This window comes from Haemaphysalis longicornis, unplaced genomic scaffold (assembly GCF_048455015.1).
Source record: "Haemaphysalis longicornis isolate Haplotype H1 unplaced genomic scaffold, Haemaphysalis longicornis Haplotype H1 scaffold_3, whole genome shotgun sequence".
Taxonomy (NCBI): Eukaryota; Metazoa; Arthropoda; class Arachnida; order Ixodida; family Ixodidae; genus Haemaphysalis; species Haemaphysalis longicornis.
The window spans coordinates 27,633,740-27,659,685 of NW_027526335.1; the positions used below are offsets into that span (position 1 = coordinate 27,633,740).

General features: G+C 46.9%; 1 protein-coding gene and 1 long non-coding RNA gene across 2 annotated transcripts in view; both read right to left on the minus strand.

Annotated features, from left to right (window-relative positions):
• Positions 1–21,507, minus strand: part of LOC144174186 (uncharacterized) — a 115,886-nt gene extending 94,379 nt beyond the window's left edge. Inside the window, exons 1-5 of the mRNA XM_077702703.1 lie at positions 21,394–21,507; positions 18,975–19,106; positions 15,169–15,393; positions 9,210–9,364; positions 4,377–4,551 (exon numbers count right to left, since the gene is read on the minus strand). Of these exons, the coding sequence (XP_077558829.1) occupies positions 4,377–4,551; positions 9,210–9,364; positions 15,169–15,364 (526 nt within the window). The 5' untranslated portion in view covers positions 15,365–15,393; positions 18,975–19,106; positions 21,394–21,507. The remainder of the gene's footprint in view (positions 1–4,376; positions 4,552–9,209; positions 9,365–15,168; positions 15,394–18,974; positions 19,107–21,393) is intronic.
• Positions 21,508–22,791: 1,284 nt separating this feature from the next.
• Positions 22,792–25,000, minus strand: LOC144174187 (uncharacterized). The gene is made up of 3 exons (XR_013323441.1): positions 24,724–25,000; positions 23,201–23,272; positions 22,792–22,923 (listed from the first exon to the last, which is right to left on the minus strand). It is a non-coding gene; the product is annotated as an uncharacterized LOC144174187 (long non-coding RNA).
• Between the last annotated feature and the right edge of the window lie 946 nt (positions 25,001–25,946).

Below are 25,946 nucleotides of genomic sequence, written 5' to 3' on the forward strand. Positions count from 1 at the left end.
GCGCGCGGCAGAATGGAGGAGCCTGACTACTTGCGATGAGATCGAGACAGCCGGCTTGGCTCCGCCGGAGATGGTTAGGCTTAGCACCCCGGCAAATATTTTATGGGCGCTTTCACTAGCGGCGCGGATGATGTTTTATAGTACCGTTTTCGCATGCATTATCAGCTCCTTTACCGCACAAGCAACTTCGTGTCTCCCTTGAGCCGCATTTTAAAGAGCGGTTAGAAGCGTTCGCTCGAGCGCCCGCGCCACTTTGCGGCTGGAGCCGACGCCATGTTGACGCCGCCGGCCGCGCCGCGCGCAGCGTGGGGGTGGTTTCGCGGCGGTGTCAGCGCGTTGGAAGGTTGGAAGTGCGCAGAGCGTTTTCGCGAGCAGAAAACAACAGCCCGGCCGTTTCTGGAGAAAGAGTGACAAACAGGGGAGCGAGAGCCGTCACTTGCTCGTTCGGCAGTCGGGTGCCTCGCCGGCTCGTTCGTATCTTCCGCCGGGCCGCGCAGGTCCGTTCGTAACAGCCGAAATTTTTCCCATTGCAAACGATGCAATTTCGCCGCGACTTTTCAGAAATTCGTATCATCCCGAAATTCGCACCCCCAGAATCGTATCATCGAGAGTCCACTGTAAATAAACACCGATACAGACGCGCTCTGAATTTTTTTTTTTTTTTAGTTTCGGGTGGTTCGAATATTTCGAACAATAAAAGTGTCGTTCGAATCGAATCGAATACCGAAAAATTCGAATCGAATATTCGAAGTTTCGAATATTCGCACACCCCTACTGTAAACACAAAAAAAAAGTAAAACCTGTAAACGCACGGCCTTTTCTCGCATGCGATGCGCTGGAAGCGAATTGAATGCACCGGCCAATTTATTGGTTATGCGACAGTGCACTGAAAAGTGACAGCATCACCGACGTTGCGGGACGATGACGCACGCGCTACCTCCGAGATGAACGCCCGTTCCGTTCCCGCGGCGCGCAGCAGCTCGAGCACATAGCGTTTCACGCCTTGTGGCGAATGCTGCAAACAACAGCAATGCTTTTAATACATTCAACCAGGTGCCGCTGTCAAATTGTTCGCCGCCGCTGCTGCGGAGCTCCGTAGGTCACCGTAGTTATCATTGTGACATTATCTGGTCGCTCGGTCGCGCAGACCGCAATGGGCGTTTCCTCTCCTATATATTTTTGCTCCGTGACGCGAGTTCATTTGACTAACAGCGGCGTTTAGTAGTGACCCAAATAAAAAAAAGAAAAAAGGGAAACCTAGTCTGCTATATTTAATGAGGCATTGCAGAAAAAGCACCGATTTTACGACACATGAATTACCGTCGGCTATCCGAATTCCATTGCCTAAGTGTTGAAATTCTTAATTCACACAATTTTCGCGGCCAGTTTTAGTACAAATTTCGCTTTAAGTGGAGAGGTAACTACACAGCAGTTGTTTCTGGGCGATGGGCAAGGTTTTGAATCCTCCATAACTGATTAAATGAACTGTAAAATTGAAACCTCGATTTTATGAAATTCCCAATTTAACGACATTTCTGCCCCCAAGTACGACCTTGTTATATCAAAGTTTAACTGTATTAAGTGCTCTTTCAAAATTGCTAGGCCAGCAAGAGTCAACCAATGCAATAAAATGCGAACGTACAATTTAATTTCAGTACTCTCTTCATTAAAGAACTTTACTCCTAGGGAAGAGGAGGATCTTCAGCTGAAGGGCAGAGGTACAGAAAACTTCCCTGGCTTGTGCAGGATGGCTGTGCAACCAAAGTGCTCAGGATAAGGCTGTTTTCTACATCCAGCAATGTTGCAACAGCCCAGTGATTGTGAATTGGAATGAGAAAATTTAAAGCACACTCCACATAAATAAAAAAATGGTCACTGCGGCAGTGCACGTGCAGATGTTAATTTTTCCCACTCAGCAGTGAATCACCAACGAGGTTAACCTGACAGGCTTAGGCTTGCACATGTGTTTGTTGTGACTGTGTGTGCCATGATTCACATAGGCTGGCGGGAATCACTGCAGTGGACTCCGGTATAAGGTTGTTTTATTCCATCATAATTCGCACCTGCACTGCATTTACTTTTTTAGTGATTTGGATGTCCCAGCCCTGCAAAGCAATAGATTGAAGCTTCTTAAATTGAAGTTTCTTGCGAACCCGTCGTGCGAAATCGCATTTACAGGCGCAATTGTTCTTTGGATTTTACGATGACCACATTTTACGACGCTTTTTCATGGTCCCAAGGTCGTATAATCGGGGTTCTGCTGTACAAGGTTCTACTGCACAAATGTGCCCATTCAGTAGGCTATAGATGGTATTCACTGAAAAGTTTAGCTGTCAATTTCTTCGCTTGACAACACTGGAAACGGCCATGGACATGGCGCGGCCTGTGCCACTGCGCCTGCACACTGCAGGAAAAAAAAAAAAGCACTGGTGTGCATTGTGTGCTCCATTTCAACGGGATTCTCAATGGTAGCGTCACCAGAATTATTAATTGCACTCACATTGTAGTACTTTGCGTTCGGTGGGGTAGAGTTCGGAATGTCCAATATATATCATGTGCTTAGCACGAAAAGTACAGCCATCCAGCAGAGCCCGAAGTAACCAGTGACGACGCACTCACATGGTTGCCTACATGCCTGTCTCGCCAGTGAATACCACCTACATAATACAGTGGAATCTCGATGATACGATTGTGGGTGATACGAATTTTGGGATGATATGAATTTCTGAGAACTCCTGGTGAAATTGCATTGTTTGCAATGGGCGAAATTTCGGCTGTTACGAATGGACCTGTAAGGCCTGGCGGATGATATGAACAAACCGGCGACGGGTCCGACTGCCGAGCGAGCAAGCGACGGCGACGTACAGGCGCTCTTTGCTCTCGGAGAAAGAGTGAAAAAGAGAGGAGTCGGGTGCTGTTTTCTGCTTGAGAAAACGCGCCGTGCATGCCACGGGCATGCTGACACTGCCGCGAAACCACCCGCATGCTGTGCGCGATGTGGCCAACGGCGGCAACATGACAGCGGCAACATGACAGCGGCTTCAGCCACGAAGTGGTGCGGGCGCACTAGCGATTGCTTCCAACTACTCTTAAAAATGCCACTCAAGGCACACATGAAACTGCTTTTGCGGTAAAGGAGCTTATAATGTTGGCGAAATCTGTGCTATAACACATCATCCGCACCGCCAGTCTTGAGCACTTTGAAACTGCCGCCATGAGGAGCGCGCCTCTCCATTGGTGCAAGTCGTCAGGCTCCTCCCACTGCTGCGAGCATCGTGCGTCACTTTCTGACCAAGGCAGAAGCTGCCGCAGGCACGGAATTGTCGACGCGGGTGTGCTAAAAATTGCACGCGCAACGCCGATGCGCACAAATCGCCAGCAAAAATCTGCCATGTGGTTCACGCCTGTTGCGGCATGTAGTGAGCTTGGGCACCCTGAGTAAAAACACGAGGGCGGAGTTTTACGCGCTCCAGAAAGGACTGCTTGGCAACACGGAGGTCAACAAAAAGCAGAAAAACATTACAGATTTCTTCACGCGAAAGTAAGAAAAAACTGTGGTTGATTCCTCTGTCATAGGAATCGGTAAAACACAAAATTGAAACTTGCAGCGAAATCTGCAGCGAAATCTGCAGCAAAAGGAGCTTGATTTGCAGGTCGGTGGGTATCTTGTGGGTGTGCTTGGCGAGGGACGTCCTACTGGCGGGTCACATCGGCGAAGGTGCGACCCCTTTGGTCCTGCGACCACTTCGGTTGCATGGCTCAGAACGTGCGCACACATTCTGCTTCCCGCTGGTGTGTCTCTTTGCACCAAATCAGTCACGTTCGTGTCATTTGTTCGTTGGCGTCGTCGTTTTTTTGCGGCACCATTGCGCTGAGAAATGACGCAGCTTATATGCTGCCGGACTGAGGCACCAACTGTAGACGCTCGTTAAAGTCATGATGTACTACTCGCTTCACCTCTCCTAGATGGTAGCACTATACGTGTGAATGAAACATTTTTTGCCGTTTCGCCTGTGTTCGTTGTACTGGCGTCATTTCGGTGACGGATATGACGTCAGTAAAATCTTGGTGTGTCACAGCATAGAACACTTTCGTGTTAAAAAAATAAACAAAAGCTTTTTTTAGTGCTCAATTTTTCGGTCTGTGTTGGTTCATACAAATTTCGGATGATACAAACGTTTTTCGCGGTCCCGCGAGATTCGTACCGTAGAGATTCTACCATACTCGGATATTTATTTCCTTACCTTGACTCGGGAGTTTTGTGTATTGCACAACCCCACATAACCAACATTGCACCCCAGTATGCCTTCAGCAGCTTGGACCCAAGCCTCTTTTCGCAACACATGGCAACGGTGAAAGCAGGCCTGCCAACTCACATGTTGAGGATGTTCCGAAGGGCGACAAGTTCTGAGTGGCACCAAAGTTGAATCCTGGCTGCAGGACAGTTGGCAAGCTGGCAGTGGGACCCTGCTGGGTGGCGGCCCCAAGGTCACCCGTGGCCGCCCGGCCACCACCCTTTCGGTCGGCTGCATAGTCCTCCAGACGAAGCTCCTGCATCGGAGAAAGCCAGCACGCAATTGCACTGGGTTCCCACAAAGAAGCCGGTAGAATGTGGTAGCATGCTGGATGCACGTCTGCCCCTCCTGCTATCCTGCTGGGTTGCTGGAATAAGAAGACATCGCAGACTTTTGATGCTGTGAATCCCCCAAAAAGCAAAAAATGTTCGTTCCATCCAAGATTTGAACCCCCAAAAACAAACTAAAGTAAAAATACGGAAATAAAATGTGTATTTGTTTTCTCTACTTGCACCTACAGCAGGCTAGCTGTTGCATGTTCTGCAACTTATTCTCTACTTTGTGAGGCTTAAGAAATCCATGCAGATTTCTCCGCTTATCAGGTAAGTCTTTCTTTACATGATTTCTTTTTTCCGTGATACCCATTATGTGGCAACTTTTTACATACCAGACCTGTTCTGACAGACCTGTTCTGGCCTTCAATCTCCACAGAAGATTGCTAAGACAACGCTGGATGGCTTGCAAGCCACCGCCGGCGCATTCGCGCCTTGGCCTTACTTCGAAACATTCCAACAGGCATCCGGCGGCTGGCAGCAGTACGCTCACGTGTTCAGCCCAAGACCAGAACCTCACCGACCACCTTTGTCCCATGCAACCACGGCTGCCCAAGGAGGACATCAATATCGTCATTCACCCCCGCGATGGCCCGTATGTAACCAAAGTGAGTGATGCTCAATTTCAAAAGTGCTCTATGCGCTACTGCAATCCCATCTTCCTGAGTCTCTGAGGATATTCTCTGGAATGACTTCCCGCAAAACATCATTATGGTGAGTACCCCCGCCCTGGCGAGGGAAAAAAGTACAACAAGATCAAAGAACTCCGACTTGGCAAACAACCCGGCTATGCAACTTCTGCATACACTGCTCCCCTTGAAGATACCATCAAGAGGGTTATCCACAGCAATGACACAGCTGAGGATATTACCCGCAGCCTCATGTACTCAAAAAGTCCTACAGTACTCCAGGCCCATGGCATGGGCCAGACAATTGAACTCTGTGAACATTGTCTTTGAGGGCCAACGGGTCCCTTGCTTCGTTTACTACTGTGGTGGAGAATACCGCTGTTTCTTGCAGAAGGAAAAATATGAAGTGTGCGCAACCTGCGGCAGCGTAGGGCACAGAATGGATGTATGTCCACACCCTAACAGACAGTGCTGCAAAACATGCGCCCTCCCAAACCCGACCAAAGATCATGTATGTGAAATCAAATGTGCCATATGTGGTAAAGATCACCCAAGAGGAAACAAAAGATGTTGGCACAGATACAAGACCCCCTTCATGCTGAGGCAGCGCCAATGGTCCCGACCAACGAGGATTTCAGATCAACGAGGACTTCAGCATCCTTCAGACGTCTCCAATCACCAGCAAGGAACTTTCAGCAGTGCCCAGTCGAGTGACAAGGACACGAAACAGCACCAAGGCCGCTCCAGCTCCTTCCCCAGGCTGAGAGTGGAGCATTGGCGAAGGACAATAATGGCTCGCACTGCTCTCGTTCGAAATCCCGCTGTAGGGGAGGACAACGTGAAGCCTCCTGTTCCACTTCCCGCTCAGGTCTCGTGGTCGGTGCCTCCGTAAAACTAAAAACTGGCAAAGGTGAGGTGGGCAACTCTGGCCTCTCAGCCCGCTCAACACAGTGCAAACACGCACAACACAAGCATGACACCCCACGCAGCTCCTGCTTAGAGGAGGAGATTACATGCATTAAACCATTGCTCGAAACTGTCATAAAAGAAAGCAGGCAGCTTAAGGCGGAAAATGCTCAGCTTCATGCTCGCTTTACTCCCTTTACAGGGCAGTTACAGCTATCCGCCCCTTCAGCGAATGCACCTACTTTAGTTGCGTGCAGGCCTTTTTCTGTAGTGGTAGTTGGTGCCCCAGAGGAAAACAGTCGATCCCCCTACCAAGCGAAAAGCAGGGTTGCCCCTAAGCACTCCGCCTCACCAAGAAACTCTGTCAGAGCTAGAATCGAAAATCGCTTTGTCAAATTGGAAAGTATGATCTCCGCAATGGCAGAGAGACTCCCCAAACAACATGAGACTCTGGAATCCGAAGTTCTGGCTCTAGAGAACACATACACGCTGCCTAGACAAGCCTCTGGGGCTGGTCCTCATAAATTCATGTCTTATCTCCTGCCCCCTGTTAGCGGAGGACCCAAGAGCCCTGACCCTCCTGGCAGTCATTATGGCGCAGACCAGGCATCATAAAGAATACCGCATCTAGCAGTGGAATCGCCGAGGGCTTCGGCCCAAACGAGGAAACCTTCAGCAATACCTAAACACACTCCCCTGCATAACCGGGCGTCACTGCACTCTAGGAGTCTGGCAGCCTGGCTGAACTATCTGGCTACTGTTTTTTCAGCGCTGCGCTCCCAGGTATCAAGCAAATTTGGGTTGCTGTCCTTGTCAAATGCAATATACCGGCAATTCAGCAAGCAAACCGGCGTCGACACCGTCGACCATGTTTTACTTGAACTTCTCTCTGACAGGAAGCTGGGGTCTCTGTTTGTCTACAGCAGCCCCAGTAAGCATTGAAATCTTGCACAGCTTTTCTGCAAAACACTAAATATCACCAAAAAAAAAACAGACTCTGCTTATAGTAGGTGGTTTTAGCTCCTCACACTCTGCTGGGGGTTATAAGAGAGATACAAAAGGAAGGCAGACTTTCATGGCAGGAAGCAAAACAACTAGGCCTCAATATTCTAAATGATCCAATCTACCCAACGCACATTGGCAATAGTATCACCATTGATACTATCCCTGATCTCACTTTCATAAAAAACGTGCGAGATGCCATCTGGCAGAACACATACAAGAACCTTTGCAGCAACCATTATATCTTGTCCATAATGATCCTTTCAGGTCCACCCCGCCATCTCGAAAAGCAGCTTCAAAGCGTAAACTGGGACACTTTCCACCAACTCTGGGAGGCGGTGGCTGAGTCGGATCCCATTAACAACATTAAGTACACCAAAACCTGTATAACCAAGCTAAATGACCATGTAAACACTGCCATGCAGATCTTCCCCGAGGCTCGAGGTCCAGCTCCAGCAGGTAGACACTAAGCTCCTTCAAATGTGGGAGGCTAAATCTAGCATCCAAGCCCGTCTGCAGAAACGAAAACTAAATCACCCACTATGCCTGCGGCTTGCTCGCCTCAACCGTGCAATTGAAGAATACGCAATCCACCTCACGAAACAAAATTGGCACAGCACTTGTGATCGTATGGATGCACAAATGGGTGCAGCCAGGACCTGGAACACCCTTAGAAGTCTTACTGACCCCGAAAATAACAGGCTTATTCAACGTAACAACCTACGAGCACTATTCCACTTGTTTGGGAGCACTGACAGCAACCTATTGCACAAAATATAGACATGTTATATTAGCCCCAGTAAGTTTGACCTCTTCCTCTGTATACGGGGAATCACAATCCTGAATTAAATAGGGCCCCCACGATAGCAGAAGTTCGCGCTGCCATTCCAGGTGTTCGCACTAAATCGGTGCCTGGGCCTGATGGCATTAATAACAAGATCCTTCGCAACCTTGACGACAGCTCAGTAGAGGCTCTAAAAGATTACATGAAGCATTGTTGGAAGCGGGGCACTGTTCCCAATGCATGCAAAACAGCCAAAACCACAATGACTCCTAAACAAAGAAAAAATCTTCAGCTCGACAACCCCAGGCCAGTGCCACTAACATCATGTGTGGGAAAATTATTTGAACACATGCTCGCTCGCCTTAAACTTCATGGAAAACAAGCTCCTATATTTGCACACCATGGTTGGCTTTCATGCCGGAATTTCCATGCAAGATTTCATGTTACGCCTCAAACATCAGACAATCAATGGCTACAGCTGCTCTCCGCTGGACACCAGGGCCGTTCTTATTCTAGATTTACCGTATGTACTCGCGTAATTATGGCACTTTTTTTTTTCCAAAAATATGATGCAAAGTTAGGGGTGCGATCATTATGTGAGGTAAATTTTTCGGGAAAAAGTTTCAGCGCAGAAAACACAAAATGCAGGTCAGAATGTTTACGATAAGTCTCATGAACATAATAAACATAACAAATAAAAACCTAATAAAAACTCCACTGACCACCGAATGACCACCGAGTGATGTAAAATGCAGTGTTTTCATTCCGGAATGCGCCGGAATTACAGAATGCGCCGGAACGAGTTTGCTGTGAGGTGAGAACAGGTCGACCAATAAGTGGCTGCTGCTGTCACAGTGTGGGACATCAAGACGCGGCTGCCGACACAGCAAGTCGAGCGCGTTTTTTTAATATGTTTTATCAGTACACGATGTGCATTTAGTGAGTTTCTTCCACACCAATATTGAACTCACGCTTGCCGATATCGCTAATATCATCAAGTCCGTGGCAAAAACGTAGCCATGTTCGCTTTGAAAGAGGAGGAAACTAACGTAAGCACGACCATTGTCATGTAGACTTGGCACACATACGACATATGGCTGCAGCAAGTTCAGGGTGCGATCATTGCGCGGGAAATGAAAAAAGTCATATTTTGACGACAAACTTCAGGGGTGCGATCATTACGCGAGTGCGATCATTATGCGAGTAAATACGGTAAGGCCTTTGAAAATGGCTAAGAATCTTCCAGCACTGTGGACATTACCTCCAAGCTTTTGTTCTCGTATTCCTTCATGCAGGTGATGCACTGGTGTGATGTCCTGACTGTTATGGGCACCCCGTTTATCGCCTCGGTGTCTGTCCCAGTTGGCGGCTTGAACTTGATCGCGGTTCCCGATGTCACGGTGGCAGTTCCAAAGGCTGTCGGCAAGACACAAGAAATGAGAAATGTCAGCCTCATGCTATGCCAAGTCATTGTCATTTCAGTGCTGAAACAACAGGGGCAAAGAATTCTAATGGCCATACTGAGCCCACATGCTGTTTTGGGAGTGTGTGCTCTGGCATGTGTTCCAGCAACTATTACTGCAAACGAAAAACCCCTTGAATGCATTTTGTTTCAATTTCACAGTTACTGTCGGGAAGCGCACCCAATCTAGCAGACTACCTTGCCACGAGCACTCAAGACGCAATAATTCCCAATAGCAAGCCGCTGTGTCATATCACAAGACCAGGCATGCGAGCTGTAGAAAGCATGGCATGGCAGATGTGCAGGAATCACTGATACTGCTTCCCAATACCAAATGTGTCGCGTCACACAAGGGTTCTATCGGTTCTATCAGCCAGGAACAAATGTAAAACTATGCAAGTGAAAACAATATCAAATGTATTCATGCTCGCACATATGTTTTAGATTGTAACTAATTGTTTACATCATTTTCATTGGTTAAAAAGTTAAAAAAAAGGACCAGCAAAAGTTAGAAGTCCTTATAGCATACCAGTTACACCAGAGAACGCCTGATGTAAGAAAAAGAACAATGGTGGATGGAATCAGCCCTGCATGTACCAAAATAGGACATTTTTTAAAATCCATGCTGTTGTGTGTGTGTGTGTGTGTGTGCGTGTGTGCGTGCGTGCGTGCATGCGTGCGTGTGCGTGCGTGCGTGTGTTTGGTAAAGCAAAAGCATATTCCACATATCCTAATCCTCCTTGCTCTGCACTCAAAAGGATAAGCTTGATTCTGAGGTAACACATTCACCCAGCAATACCACAAATAAAACACGTTACTAGAAAAAGGGGGGTACTCACAACTGAGCACAATTTATCGATGACATGCGGAGAAAGAGTGTAAAGAAAACTGGCTTGCCAGAAATAGTGTGGCCCCTCAGACTGTTTAGTACACTTGAACCTCGATATAACAAACCTCGATATAACGAAATTCGCGATATAACGAAAAAGCATGTATTTTTATCTCGATTTTACGAAGTGATTTTGTGCGGCGCTTCCGATTTAACAAAGTCACGGCAAGAAAGGAAGAACGAAATTCCGGTCGAGGCACATTTTATTTTGCCTCTGAGCCTACACTGAAAACATTCAGTACTCGTATTAACTCTTAAAAGGCTAAAATGAAACAAAAGCGGTGAAATCTGCAGTCGACAACAATTAAAAGCGATGAAAGAAGCTGCTCAAACTGCTAGCGGTCATGGACGGTTTAATAGTGCGGCCACCATTTTGAAGTCTCCATCGTTGCCTACGCCAGTGCCCTCTATGCTTAGGCTGCCGAAGCCTACTTCAAGCTTTTTTTTCTACGCGTCCTTGCTCACAGTGCTGCTCCTCTAGGTGCTCGCTGATAACCACATTAATATTTTGTTCGTGAATCATTGGGTGAGTCTTGTAAGCAGCATGAGCACTCCACGGGAAAGAAAATTGTTACGAGAAGTGTCCATGGAGGAAAAAAAAAGCTTAGGAGGGAGCGTCACGTGACTATCGTGAAGCCTAGTCATAAAAAATAAAAAGGAAAAACTGATGGGAGATGCCCTAACTCACGTGATAGGCAAGCGGTAGTTCTTTGCGCCTCACGCGGGCGCCCGCCTGCCCGCGCTACGCTGCGTCGTTCCGTTTGGTTGCCGGGCCGTCCGGTTATTCGGGTTTCGGCGACGAGCCCCCGTACGGGCGTTGCGCGCAACGCGCAGCGGGCTGATCGTGCAGGCAAAGTGTTCGGCCAGGCGAGACAGAAAACATCTTTATTTATTGAGCTCTGGGATCCGTCGAAGTGCGCCGCAGTCGAAGTGTCGTGTTCCGCCGCGGTGCAAAAGTGGAGATGTCAGAGTACGACATCCGTGCCTCACATTTTATTTCACAAAACACACCTCACTTCCTTGGTTCTGGTCATTTTATCTTTTCACCTCCCAGGCGTAATTTAGCGTTCGTTACCCATATACCTATCGCACAGATTGAGCACAACTCGGACAACCAGCCCGTGTTCTGCCTGCGACGCGAGGCGCAAAATTTGTTCTTCCCGCGCCCGCACCCAACATCAGTGGTTCTGCCCCTTTTGTTCTCTATTGCACTGAAGGAGACAGTAACGCAAAAAGCCGTTGTCACGACAATTGTGGCACGTACAACGTGTCACCATGCCGGAGCACCGATAAGGCGAATGTATGTAAATGCGCACGCGAGCGAAACCGAAGATTTTCGCACCACCACTCAGCTGATGGGACACTCGTTACAGCGCTATGATGTAAAGGGAAGGTGGCGCGATAACTCCCAGCAAAATTCGTAACGCAATCGTCAAAGCACACCTGGCAAACACCACGCACCCGTAGGCCACTCCGTTATTGTAAATGTTTACAGCTGCGCGTTCGAGCAAGTCCGGTCGTGGTTCCAGCGGTAAGCGTCAAATTCGGCTCGCAGCTCGTGAAGGTGCTCCCTGAGCATGGGATCTACGTATCGTGTCGCTTTGAACAGCGACAGTACGTCCACGATACGAGGGTGGGAGCGCAACGCTGGCGAAAAATCTCGTATGGCGCCTTCGGCAACGCCACTCGCCTCCACCTCCACCGGCAGCCAGCCGGAGCCACTAAATGCTACCGCGGGCCTGAGCGTGGTGGATTTTCCATAATGCATTGCACGGGAGGAGCTCGAGGAGAGGAGAATGCGGCGTCAGAGGAGGTTGGCTTGCCAAAGCTGGGCTGCCTGACGTCATGCTCCCTCCTAACAATTTTCTTCCTCCATGAAACCGACGGCCACCGAAGTGATGGATGCCATCGATGTTCTGCGGAGGTACGCAGGCGCACGCAAATGTTTAAGAGCAAGCCTTGTTAGCGCTGTCAGCATACGAGCGTCACGTAAAGCCCACCCTGGTCAAGAAACGCCAAGCACTGCTTACGGACTTCTTCACTACGGCTTGAACATCGAGTGGCGGCAATAAATTGCTCTCTTTGAACGTGGTCATCTTCGTTTCACCTGTGTTCATTAGACACCTGCGATGCGGAGAAATCGATTTCTTTAGGGCTCAGTGGGCACAAAAGTAATTGCTTAATCGAATTTGGCCGGGAAATATATAATGTAAGATTTCCGCTTTAGCGGGAGCACGTAAGCACTGTTTCATACAGTGAAGCGGTCCGCGTGTACTCCACTCAACTCACAATCATGGCTTTATCTCGATTGTCGTGGTTGCATCATGCGCCCATACTGCAGAGCCTTTGCACATGAAAAAAGTATTTCGAAAGTTTCATAGCACCCTTCCGCTGTTGGCCCGCCGCACCCCTCAACGCCGCGCCTAAGCCTACCACTGAACGGACGAAAAGAGGAGTAACTTCGAACCAGCACCTCACCGGAGTGCAGTTCACGGGGCATGGACGCGGGTTCAGTTGACTAACAGTGGCGTTTAGTAGTGACCGAAATGAAAAAAAGAAAAAGCGGAAAAAACATCGGTTTTATGACAACACATGAACTACCGTCGGCTATCTGAATTCCAGCCTAAGTGATGAAACTCGTAATTCACACAATTTTCGAGGCCAGTTTTAGTACAAATTGCGCTTTAAGTGGAGAGGTAACTACATAGCAGTTGTTTCTGGCAGATGGGCAAGGTTTTGAAACCTCAATAATTGGTTAAATGAACTGTAAAATCAAAACCTCGATTTAACGAAATTTACGCCCTTAAGTACGACTTCACTATATCGAGGCTTAACTATAGGTGGTATTCATTGAAAAGTTTAGCTGTCAATTTCTTCATTTGGCAACACTGAAATGGCCACGAACATGACCGAAGAGCCACGGACATAGCGCGGCTTGTGCCACTACGGCCGCACACCGAAGAAAAATATAACACCGGCATGTGTCGTCTACTCCATTTCAACCCGATTATCAACGGTGTGTCAACAGAGTTGCTACTAATCGCACTCACATAGTAGTCGAGGCATAACTTTGCATTCGGCGGGCTAGAGCTTGGAATGTCCAACCCATATCATGTGCTTAGCACGGACAAGTACCGCCATCCCGCGGAGCCCGACGTAACTAGTGACGGTGCACTCGCATGGTTGCCTGCATGCGTGCCTCGCTATTGAATACAGGCTATATTGTTAACACTCTACACGCAATCACTCAGGTAACCAAACCGGTTTTTTGTGCTTTTTTGTGAAAGGCAACCACCACTGCTGCAGCTTGACAAATTGCGCATCCACTAGGTTAGCTAGCGTATCGAGCGCTAGCGACTCCAAGTGGACATGGGACATGGTCTAGTTTCTTCACACTACTAATTCCTTTGCATGTACCTCGCCTGCCGCAATAACATCTGCTCACTCATTGGCTGCACACCCAAAAACTTAAATGCGACACCACTGAGGGCTCAAGCGACCGGGTACACACTGGTCAGTCTTGACTTTTTGCTGCTTTTTTATTCCACCTCTTAATCAAGGTGAACTGTGGAGCAAGTAGGTTTGGATTCATTGCAAGAAAAGTGGCGCAGACAGAAACGTTTACAAAAACATTCTGCAGAAATTCAGAGCATTATCTACTAATGCCTAGCATTCTTCTGCCGCTTGTCTTGAGTGCGAGTTTTTACAGCCAAACTTTTTGGTTTTTCTAAATCCTGTCTGACCAGTTACTGCCATTTACGCTATTATAACGATTAGGAGTAAAACATTCGCGAAACCTGCTTTACTGCGAAAATGCAGAGCGTTAACGGTTTGCCATTTTTCTTATTTTATAGTTTTCACAAATTTCATTCGACCAATTATCTCCATTTACGCTGTTATAACGATTACATTTGGAACTTTCGCGAAATCTGCATTATTGTAGAAATGCAGGGGGTTACACAGTTCGACATTTGTCATAATCTTTTCATATTTTTTTATTTTTTAGTCTCAAAATTGCTTTATACCAATTCTACCTTCATTTACGCTATTATAACGATTGCAGGTGAAGATTTTGCGAAACCTGCATTATTGTGAAAATCTAGCGTTATATGTTTTGCCATTTTCTGTACTTTTTAAATATTTTTCTTCTTTTCTAGTTTTTCAAAATTTCGTCTGACCAATTATCTCCATTTACGTTATTATAACGATTACATTCGGAACTTTCGCAAAATCTGCATTATTATGGAAATGCAGGGCATTACACAGTTCGCCATCTTCCGTAATTATTATATATTTTTCTCGTTCTTTTAGTTTTTCGAAATTTCGTTGTACCATTTACGCTTTCATAACAATTACAGGTGGAAATTTTGTGAAATTTGCAATATTGTGGCAATGCAGGGTGTTACGTTTTGCCATTTTATTCTTCCGATTTTACTTTTTTTCAAAGTTTTGTGCGATCAGTTATCTCCATTTGCGCTATTATAGCGATTACAGGTGGGACTTCCACGATTTTTGTGAAAATGCAGGGCGTTACACGGTCCTGGCTGTGGGGTACTCGGCAAAGAATGCTACGCATTAAAAAGAAAATCACCCTTTCTAAATGCCTGCATCCGCATTATCGCTTTTGACAATAAGTGAAGGCCAAGAGTGGGACCTGCAAAGTCAAGTTCCCCACTGGAGATTCTACACGCCCACCAACACACCAAACACACTCAGAGAACAGTGAGGAGGTCACCCACAAGAAGTGACGCTGCGATTAAAAATAGGCAGCCCAAAATTTGATGCTTCTCCCGTCCCTTCCCCTGCCAGCCCCGTCCCGTGCCTTGTAGGCATGATTGTGAGCACCATACAAAGAGGGGCATGTCTGACCTGAGGTGCCAAAGAGGGAGGTGTTGGCGGCTGGCGTTTGGCCAAACAGGCCCGTGCTCTGCGGCTGCCCAAACAGGCTTGTGCCCGCAGCAGCCGGGGAGGAGCCAAACAGCGGCCGGGGTTGTCCAAAGGAGGCCGATGGGGAGCTAAAGATCCCCGTGCCAGCTGCGGGCTGCTGGTTCATGGCGCCAAACATAGACGTGTTGGTGGTGGGTGCACCAAATCCTGCACCAGGAGCACTCTGTTACAACACTGCTGGCACACCAAACTTGCACGATCTACCTAACTTGGAAAACTGCACGGGGCGTGCACGCTTCCCATGCTTTTTTGCATTATCAGGGGTGGAACAGGGTACATGGGTTTGGGAGAAGTCCTGGGAGCAGGCAAAAGTGCCTTTTGTAGCAGGTTTGGAGCAGCCAGAAATGCCATTTGGAGCAGAAGTAACACCATTTCACAGCATTATGGTGCCTCCATAATCTCCCTACAGGCCGCTGTGAAAGTCCCCTGCCAATTGCATTTTATCTATCTACTATATCAGGCGTTCTACCATGCACTATAACCTTTTCATAAAAAAGAATGCAGTTCTCGTACTACCCTATATCTGGAGGTTTACAAAAAAATGCGGAGTCATCTAGTACCTTTGGCCCCAGCGAGTGTGCCTCGCACGCAGAGTCGGAAGGGATCAGATAAGAGGCCTTGCTTTGTGTCCAGTAGTTTGGCGCAACTGGATTGGTTCAGCGCAGGATGGCACAGGTAAACAAGTTTGGCGCTCAATGGCACAGCTGTTCCATCCCTACATTACTTGCAGTTTTTTACTTGCAAAGTGGCACAATTTTGATAACGTCGTCTGAACGACCGCATGCAATAATACCTATACAGTGTAGCACAGCTAGGCACAAAATATACCCAAAAACTGGAACCAAGGTAACTGTGCATAGCTGAATTGGACACTAAAGTGGCTGACATGGAAAGTTTGCTTGTGGTTGCTTTAAAATTTAGTTCTCTCTGGTATATCACATTAAGCAATTAAAACACTATTTACACTAAGAAAGTTGATTGCCCTTTCCTTTTACCTTGTCGGAATCTATGCCGGAATGGCGCAAGAGGCACATCACAAATACTATTACCGTATAGGTGGCATTCACTGAAAAGCTTAGCTGTCATTCTTCGCTTAGCAACACTAGAAACGGCCACAGTCATGGCCGCTGCGCCACGGACATGGCACGGCTTCTGCCACTGCGCCCACATGCCGAAGAAAAGAAAAAAAAAAAAGACACCAGCGTGCGTCGTCTGCTCCGTTTCAACACGATTCCCAACGATGGTGTCAACAGAGATGTTTTTAATCGCACTCACAATGGACTCAAGGCATTACTTTGCGTTCACTGGGGTGTTTGGAATGTCCAACAGACATCATGTGCTTAGCACGGACAAGTACCGCCATCCCGCGGAGCCCGACGTAACCAGTGACGGCGCACTCGCATGGTTGCCTGCATGCGTGCCTCGCCAGTGAATACAAGCAATTTAATCGCGTAAAGATACTAAAGAACCCACTCACGTAATGAAACCTGCCCCCACTATTTTTCTTGAGAATTCATTTTTTGTCACACTGAATAAAAATTGCATCAGGAATATATTTTTATCTCAGCATGGTTGCTGATGCTGTAGCCATGGTTTCTCAAAGTGGGTTCCGCGGAACCTAGGGGTTCCGCAGGCCCCTCCTCAGGGTTCCGCGAGCCACTGATAAATTTTCCCTGGTTCCGCAGTCGCAAAGTCTTATATAGTGAACTTGAGGTGCAATCGATCTAAGGAACCTCCATTACTCATGCCCGAGTGTCAGTAAGCACATCTCGGCGCATAACATAAATGCACGAGCTGCGGAATAAATCTCGCCAGCAGCTTGTAGCCAGCCAGACTCCGAAAACGGGCCACGTGGTTAAACTGTTCCACTTGAATCACGGCCTTATATTACCCCCATGCGCATTTCTCCTGTTTGGAGATAGGTGGCGCTAGCGTACGCATTCGCGTAAAGTCGACGGGGAAAAAACGATACCCTTGCTTGCTTTTGAATTTATTGCACGTGAATGTAGCATGAACAGAATGAAAGCAGGGTTCCCTGGGACCAACATGCTTGAGAACCCCTGCTGTAGACGATCGCAGTAACTTGATATCATGCTACAGTACGCACAGAAATGCTAAAACCGCATTCCAACAAAAAGAAACCTCAACAGTAGCTGGAGATGTGACCGCGAATGCCGATGCTCACAATTTAAAAATTGCACGCTTGTGGAGCACCACCTCCTGAACGCAAAACAAACCTTTTTGCGCCATAGAAACGTTATTGGGGCGTGCGAAGAAAGCCCAAAACGTACTCCGCACTCTTTCCCTGCTCTTTGCTGTTCTGACTGGTGTTGGCGGTGTGCAAAAAAGCACTTAAACATATGCCTCACTCCACTGCTCCTGCTGTTCCGCGACGTCGTCATTACGCTCCATGGTTTTGTTGTTCAGATGTGTTCAGACCTTTCTTTGTGCTCCTGGTGCACGCCATACAATGGGCCAGTACATATGAGCTACACAGCCAGTTTTAAACTGGTGGTGGTGGAGCATAAGTTGATGCACATGGAAACCGCGTGGCTGGGCAGCACTTTAGTGTTGACCCCATGCGTGCACGCTACGGGTGAAAGCGAGACGTTTTTGGGCGGTGAACAGGGATCACCGTGTGTTTCGTGGTCCCAAAGAGGGGAAGTTTCCCAGTGTCGGAAAAGATATTTTGGAGTGCCTTGATGGCATGCAAGAAGCCCAAAAGTGACTTCAGTGAGGAGGACAGCTCCATGACTAGCATGTTGGGAATAAAAAGAAGTTTGATTACATAATTACCTACGTGCTTTTACGAAAATGGTAAGGCTCTGACAGCACTTCTCTCTGACAGCACTTCTCTTGGTAACTTTATTGTATAATATTTCAACTTTTAAAAATCTCTTGCAATTTTTTTCTGCATAATAAACCTTCCCCCCAAATTCATGTTGAATTTTCTAGGAAAAAAAGTGGGTTCATTACGCCAGGCCCCTATGCAAGATAATGATTACATGTACACCCTAGCACATTTGCTTAATTAGACCGTGCATACACTATTGCCCCTTACGTTACTAGTCAATGTGTCGGCACAATACTGAATCCAGTAGCTTGGGGTTAAGGGGATCCTGAAGAAAACCTACAACTTATCCCCACTGGAAACAGTGCTTTATTGAAATAACACCAATGCTATCTTCCCGCAAACTTCAATAGAATAAGCAATACAGCGAAGAGGGTAGCAACGCACCCTGTTAGTACCCGCTTGACAGGCTGTTGCCGACAAAAACAAAGTGCAAATTAAAATACATAGTATCGCAATCCTGCAGATTGAGGGGTTGCTAATTTCCCCTGCTCCCGACCAAGCTCTAATATATCCACCTCCCCTCAATGAGATCAGCCTGTACCTATCCCTCAGACTTAATGGAGTGAAAAATAAATAACTAGTGTTTAAATGTTTGTATGCATTTGCAAATTTTACTGCAAGGATGAATACCGGAGTGCCTTACATCCATCTGGAACCTTCAATTATGCATCAGTGCTCTGGTTCAGTGTCAGCTTAGAACAACAATTTTTAAGCATTCACATTAGTGAGGTGTAAATTAATCAACTCCCGCTCCACACCTGCCCTCCACACCATACATTACCCACACAGGCCAGCGCGGTTTTACGCTTCGGAGTGCCTTGAACTGCGCGATTGAGGCTCCTTCCATTTGCCAGAGAGAAAGTGCACTTGATACCAAAGGCTGGCGCTCCGGAGGAGGGCTGGCCAGGAGCCCCGCTGCTGCTTCCAAACAGGCCGCCCACACATGTGCTGGAGGCCGGGGTGGTCCCCAGTGCAGCAGGAGGAGGAGCACCAGAAGCCCCGCTGGCTGCACGTGCCAACAATGGGCTACCATGAATTAAACAGGCACTGCAAATGCTAAGGTGGGCGGGGACAAGCAACAGCAGCCACTGGATCACCTTAAGGGGGACACTGGTCTTGCGGACCAAAAATTTTCCAAAAAATCAATTTCCTGTATTAATTTTATTTGCAGTCTGCAGGTCCCGAAGAATGTACCTTCAAAATTTTATAGCTGTACCATAAGTACTTACAAAGCTGTCGCCCTTTGAAGTCGTCTAAATGACCATTTTTGCCTATGTTTCCAAACTTCGTGCCCTGTTTTCTCCGAACCAATTTTTTTCCCACAAACTTGTCAACTGTTGGGTACAGCATCTTGGGATGTACTGGTAAGATTTGCATCATTCTTGCTGTATTCGAAAGCTTATGAACTGAAAAGGGCAATAAAACCACAAAAGTATAGAATTTCTTTTTGCTGGCACAAGATTTTATGCCGTCCATTTTATGAAAACATTGGTAATTCATATGACCTGACATTTGATAGGATTACAGTGTTTGGAGAAACAATGTTAAAATTACTTCTGTGGTATACCTAGTTGCCCTCCCTGGTCCTTTTAGAGAACAAAGGATTAAAAATCAATAGACTATTTCATCGGTAGATAATGTGCCCGAAATGGAAAGGCCCAACACGCTGCATAACTCTGACCTTACACCACATAGAGGAAAACTGACTGCATATTTGTGCTCAGGATGTTAAAATACACTGATTGTGTAAACATCAAGCACATATGTTAAAGAATAACAAAAATGTCCTCAAGATCAGTGTCTCCCTTAAACAGATGCCTGAGTGTTACATCCAAGTCCTGTTGAAAGACTGTGAGCTAAAATACCGCACATGCATGACCCTAAACTATCTTACTTCCTGCGGGCCCAATCCATTAGCTCGAACATCAGTGGGACGAAACATTCAAACAGTGCAAGATCCAATGCTGGCAAAGAGCCATTCTTGGTTTAATTCCATGTTTTGCATTATTTAAAACGATTGTATGCTTCGTTTTTACAAATACGATCTACTAAAATGGTAAAATCACTCGTCATTCCAATCTATGCCAATTTATCACAACAAAACAAGCAAGGGAAGGTAAACCTGCAGCAAATTTAGTTCAATGCAATAATTAAGTTGCACCTATATCGAGATGCTGGTTTTCGAGAGAACACCAGTGGGTAAAAGAGGTTTTTGGCTGAATGCCTCCAGTTGTTCCAAGACTTGCGGATTTATTTTGGCATGCAAAAAACAACATTGCAACACACCGCAAAAGCCATTACGATGGCTCAGTTAAGCCTGTTCTGCACCCCCTTTGATGTGCATACAACAAGTTTCTGTAAACCGATTTGGAGAATATTTACGGGCCTCTTGCATTTTTTTTTGTTAGAAGTGGAATCACATTGCAGTGGGCACAGAACAGGAACTGGAAAAAAAGCACGGCCACGTATCTGCTTGCTTCAGTGCAAATGACTATGAAAGCCTAAAGCCCATGCCATGTAACACCCCTCTTCCTTACTTGCCCTCAACCTTCTTCCCATCCACATTTTTTCCAATTTACCTAATCCCTCCCCTCCGCTTCCCCTCCCTTTCCTCGTGACTTTCAACTCCCCCTCCCCCCTCTCTTGCTCCTGTTCCCCTCATCCTATCTCCTACTGATTTTCTCCCAACCCATTTTCCTACCCCATTCCTCTCCCCCTTGTCTTTTTACTCCTCTGCCCTCCATGTACTCCTCTCCCCCTCTCTCCCATTACAATTTCCCCTTTCCCTCTCTCTACGAAATCCCTCCTCTTCCCCTGGTCATGTGATGCCCAGCTGTGTGGCCAGTTTGTTACTAGAGTCACACATTAATAATGGGTGGCCGACCCGCTGGTCATGCGACTCGCGGAAGGATCAGTGAATGGTCACTGCTAGAGGGTAACCAGTGACTCCCCAACTGCCAGTAAATTCATGAGCCACTAACGAGCCCACAAACCATTAACATTTCTGATGTATTTAGGGGACACAGAGAAAAAATATGTATCATGATAGGACATACATCACAACAAGACATGGAAAGACCCTGAAAAATGAGCTATTCTGCTGGCCAGTGACTAGAGGGGCAATTTTTAATGCTCGTGAAATGAAGACAGTCTGAGATAAAGCTTCCAATTATACCCACCTCCCCTTGCCCCAGGTACATTTGATATTTGCCTCTGGAGTTGTGGCTTCTTTTTCCAACTCGCACAGCATACGAGCATTGTGAGCTAGCCTAAATTCAGCTTCGAATACTCACCTGCAATGGTTGGACCGAAAACGTGGTGAATAAATGTACAGACAGGGACCCAAGGCACACAAGGCCATGGAAATGCTTGCTGTCCAAACAAAGGCTGCTGCAAAGGCCCGGATGTGCCTGGCGAGAGGAGGAGAAGAAATTTTAAAAAATTAATTGAACGTCCGCCGGTGCATCTTTAAGAATGCATCAGCATCCTGTTCCTCGCCCTTGCGAATGTGAGGCTCGGATTTAGAAGTCTGCTGCAAGGTGTTTGTCGGACAGCCTTCGTACACCGTACCAATCGTGCTTTGTGTTCTAACCATCTCGCTTTAGCAGCGCCAATGGTTGCCTGTCGCTCCTTTTGTTGTCCACCAGCATTGGCTTTCCGTCACCGTCATTCCCATTCGTTCCTCTTTTGCCCCCCTGCACTGGCTGAACACCATTTTACAGCGCATTAAAGCAGTGAAGGGAGCCTTGATATCATCAAGACAGTGTGCAGGGCACACTCTGACTTTGTGCCTCCTTAGCAACTTCAGCAGCAGAGCAAAAGCAGCACGACCCACGCACTCTGTGGTTCTCTGTTCTGTCGCTCTAAAGATGGATCGACGCTTATAAGCTTTCAAGACGTACCCATCTATTGCTCACACATTGATAAGGCCTCAAGCACAACCATATTTCCCGTTCCCGAGCATTCCCTTTCGAAGAGCAAAAAGCCTGGCTGATAAAGAAAGATATGTCACCAGCATGAAGAGACACGAACCGCGCGACCCTTTGCAGATTGGATCAAAAATAAAACCCTGATATCATTTTTCAATATAAATATAAGACTCACATTGTGTGCAATATATATTACATATTGTCCGGCTGGCTTTCTGCCTAGCCAAGTTTCTCATCTATCCTCAATGCAATCGGTACATCCATCCTGAATCACAACCATGTGCACTCAAGCAACCTAACTGGCAAACATAAATGTCGTTACCTGATTCGACAATATTTGTTGCGGAGAGTAGTTCACGACTTAATATTTCATGCCCAAGGGAATGAAATATTAACAAACAGATGAAGTGGAACGCCGAACGCCCCGCCGAACGCCCCATATACCATTCTGAACACTTGTGTTGTTTCTAAATCTGCTTGTTTCCCTCTCTTTTGGCACGCTGCTCTCAATGTATACGTTCCAGCTAGTTTATAACTGAAGGGAAAAACGTAGTATTAACAGATGAAGTGAGACACAAAACAAAATGTATGGTGTTCCGTCTCCTACTTCACCTGTCAGCACTGTTTTAAGCTGGGCTAGTTGGGATGCATTCCACAAGGTGTAAGAGGGCAAGCGATCTTGTTCTTATTTTTCACTTGCTTTTATTTTTTTCAGCCCACTCTTTACAACGAGGATTACAAGAATAATGGCAGCAAATCTCACCTGTCATACTGGAATGACGACCAGAGTAAATGAATGAAAAGGTCCCAAAGGCATCAAAAGGTGTGGAAACATGTGCTGTCCATTTGGTGCTGGCCAGGCACCCCCTGATGCACCCGCAGAAAGGGACGGCCCTGTAATCACGTAAAATAATTTAAAAATCACCCTAAAGGAACCAGTAGAATCTCTTCCTTTCATTAGGAGTGTCATCTTACAACAATTTTGTTTTTTGTTGAAGTTTCCGTGTAAGAACCACGCACACTTGATTGCGGCACTGTTCTTCCAGTTTGGGCAATTTGCACACTAAAAGTGATCACACTACTAAGCAAAGGATCAAGCAATAGCTTGTTATGTTCAGATGTATGTATTTTTATCAACAATCAAATGCAATGAAAAGACTGTGAAGCTTACCTTGCGTGTGATCTCCGAAACAAGAGGGTCTTTGATTTCCGGCAAACATTGTTGTTCCAGAAAAGTGTACACCTTACAAGTAACAAAACACACATTTGTTCAGTTCGGGTCAGGCACAGTATTATGGGTAATATGCGTTTTGAAGCATGCGGACGACAAAGTGCTATTTTGAAGCACATGCCTGGACTAGTAATGGTCAAGATCAGAGAATATTTCAAGAACAACACTTGGCAATGAAAGGCAATTTGCATGAATTAAAAATAAATTACATGCACAAGTTTCGTGGACAACTTAAGACAGTGAAAAAGACTGGTATGAAAATAACAATTTCCAATTTACAGAAGCAACAATACACAATGCATGCAGTCACCCGCCGCGGTGGCTCAGTGGCTAAGGCGTTGCGCTGCTGAGCACGAGGTCGCGGGTTCGATTCCCGGCCGCGGCGGCCGCTTTTCTGATGGAGGCGAAAAGCAAAAACGCCCGTGTGTACGAGATTTCGGCGCACGATAAAGATCCCCAGGTGGTCGAAATTAATCCGGAGTCCTCCACTACGGCGCGCCTCATCGCCTGCGTTGCGTCGGCGCGTTAAACCCTAGAATCAATCAATCAATCAACAATGCATGCAGTCAAAAGAAACATTTGAATGAGGCAAGAAGAATTAAGGCAAAACAGCTGACTGAATCTGAAACTGAAACAACCCTGCCGCGGCGGCTCAGTTGCTAAGGCGTTGCGCTGCTGAGCACGAGGTCGCGGGTTCGATTCCCGTGGCCGCGGCGGCCGCTTTTCTGATGGAGGCGAAAAGCAAAAAAACCCCCGAGTGTACGCGATTTTTTGGCGCGTTAAACATCCCAAGGTGGTCAAAATTAATCCGGAGCCCTCCCCTACGGCGCGCCTCGTCGCCTGCGTTGCGTCTGCGCGTTAAACCCTACAATCAATCAATAAATTGAAATTGAAACAAGGCCGAACACACGTGGTAATGGGGACGCATATATTGTAAAAGCTGAAGTTTGTACTTTACACGTGCTCAGTAAAAGTTGTCAGACGCCTTGCTTTTTTCATTCACATGCTTGTTGAACGTAAAATCGAGCTTATTAGAATGTTCATGATTGCACACCAGCACAAATAACTAATTGCTTTCACGCTGACACACGAGCTTTTTTTTTCTTTCTAGCTTCACGCACTTTCACAAGACATCTAAAAAAAAAGCTCCTATATTTTTCCTGGCCCGTACTGGTCCGATTGATTCCTTCTATATAAAGAATAAGTTATACTTCCCAACGTGTACGGAAATTATGGCGTTTTTGAAGCCGCATGCAAAAGTGATCGCGGAAGCATATTCTGTGTTGCTATGTGGTTCCCATACACTACTGGGCGCGGGACGCGCGGGAAGGATTACCCGGCGCGCCAAAAAACACGGTGGAACTAAACGAAACATTGTTGTGTTCCTCAATCATTGGACGTACGCCATGACACGTAGTTTACCGCTAATCCTACTTCTTTACACTTCGCATGACAAAACGTACCGAAGCGTCCTTGACGAATACGAAACTTTGCCGCTTCCCACAGTAGAGGCGTTGTAGCAGTTGCAGCCGCTGCAGAGGTACCAATGCCACCATTAGTTTCGAAAATGCAGCGGCTGAAGCAGGCGACAAAAGCTGGCCCAGAGATCTCACGTGTACCTTCGTTCGTAATGGTACACTTAATCGCGTTCGCTGCACAAGACACAAGACTGGGGCGGAAACTGAAAACTCAAGAAAGCACACGCCCCGTTGCAGCGTACACAGTTGCCAACACTGCCAGATCGCCAGGTGATAGCCACTGATAACGTCGGGCGCAAGTAAAAAATACATAATCAACACTGATAAATCAAATAAAAATGTTTTATTGCATTTTGTCTGCACACAAGGCTTTTTATGTGTATGTCTAAAAAAATAAGGCAAGAACTGGTTTGTGTTTCGGTTTCGGTTTTTCTTCATCATTTCTGAAGGGTGTGTTTATCCTCACGGCAGCCGAAAGAATTGATTGTAGGATTTAACCATCGCCTCCTTTTAAGTCGCCGACGCAACGCAGGCGATGAGGCGCGCTGCAGTGGAGGGCTCCGGATTAATTTCGACCACCTGGGGGTGCGCCGAAATCTCGTACACACGGGCGTTTTAGCTTTTCATCAGAAAAGCGCCCGCCGCGGCCGGGTATGGAACAGCCTAAAGAATTACCATAAGAAATTCGTCACGGCAGTTTCCACAAAAGCCTGGTAGGCCTAAAATTAGCTATAGGCCTCCTGCGCTGCCCAGGGGGCGCTGCGCAAGCGGCTTCCCTTCCATTCAGCCGGTTTTTTTTTCTTTTTATGTGTATTTTGTTAACTTTTTCACCTGGCTTGGACATTTCGGTGTCCGCCCGATACAAAGGGTTTCTGGCCACAACCATCATCATCATCACCGGGCAGTACTTCCGGGTAGTACAAAGCTGCGTGGGTCCCATAGGATCCCGTGTTGACAGAAGCAAAATGAGCTCGACGCTCCCGATTATTTTGCGACGTAGTCACCAGCTCATCTCCGACGCGTCCGATCTATTTCAGCGATCAACTTGGCATTAGGGGAAAAAGCTTTGCAGCGCTAAACACGATTACAGCGCCGACGAAAGTGCCGGGACCGTGACGGCGTCTGCTACTTGCAGGTTCAGCGATCGATGGTCGTACGAAGTGAAATTTTAAGTGAAATTTCTAGTTCAAACTAATACTCTAGGTGAC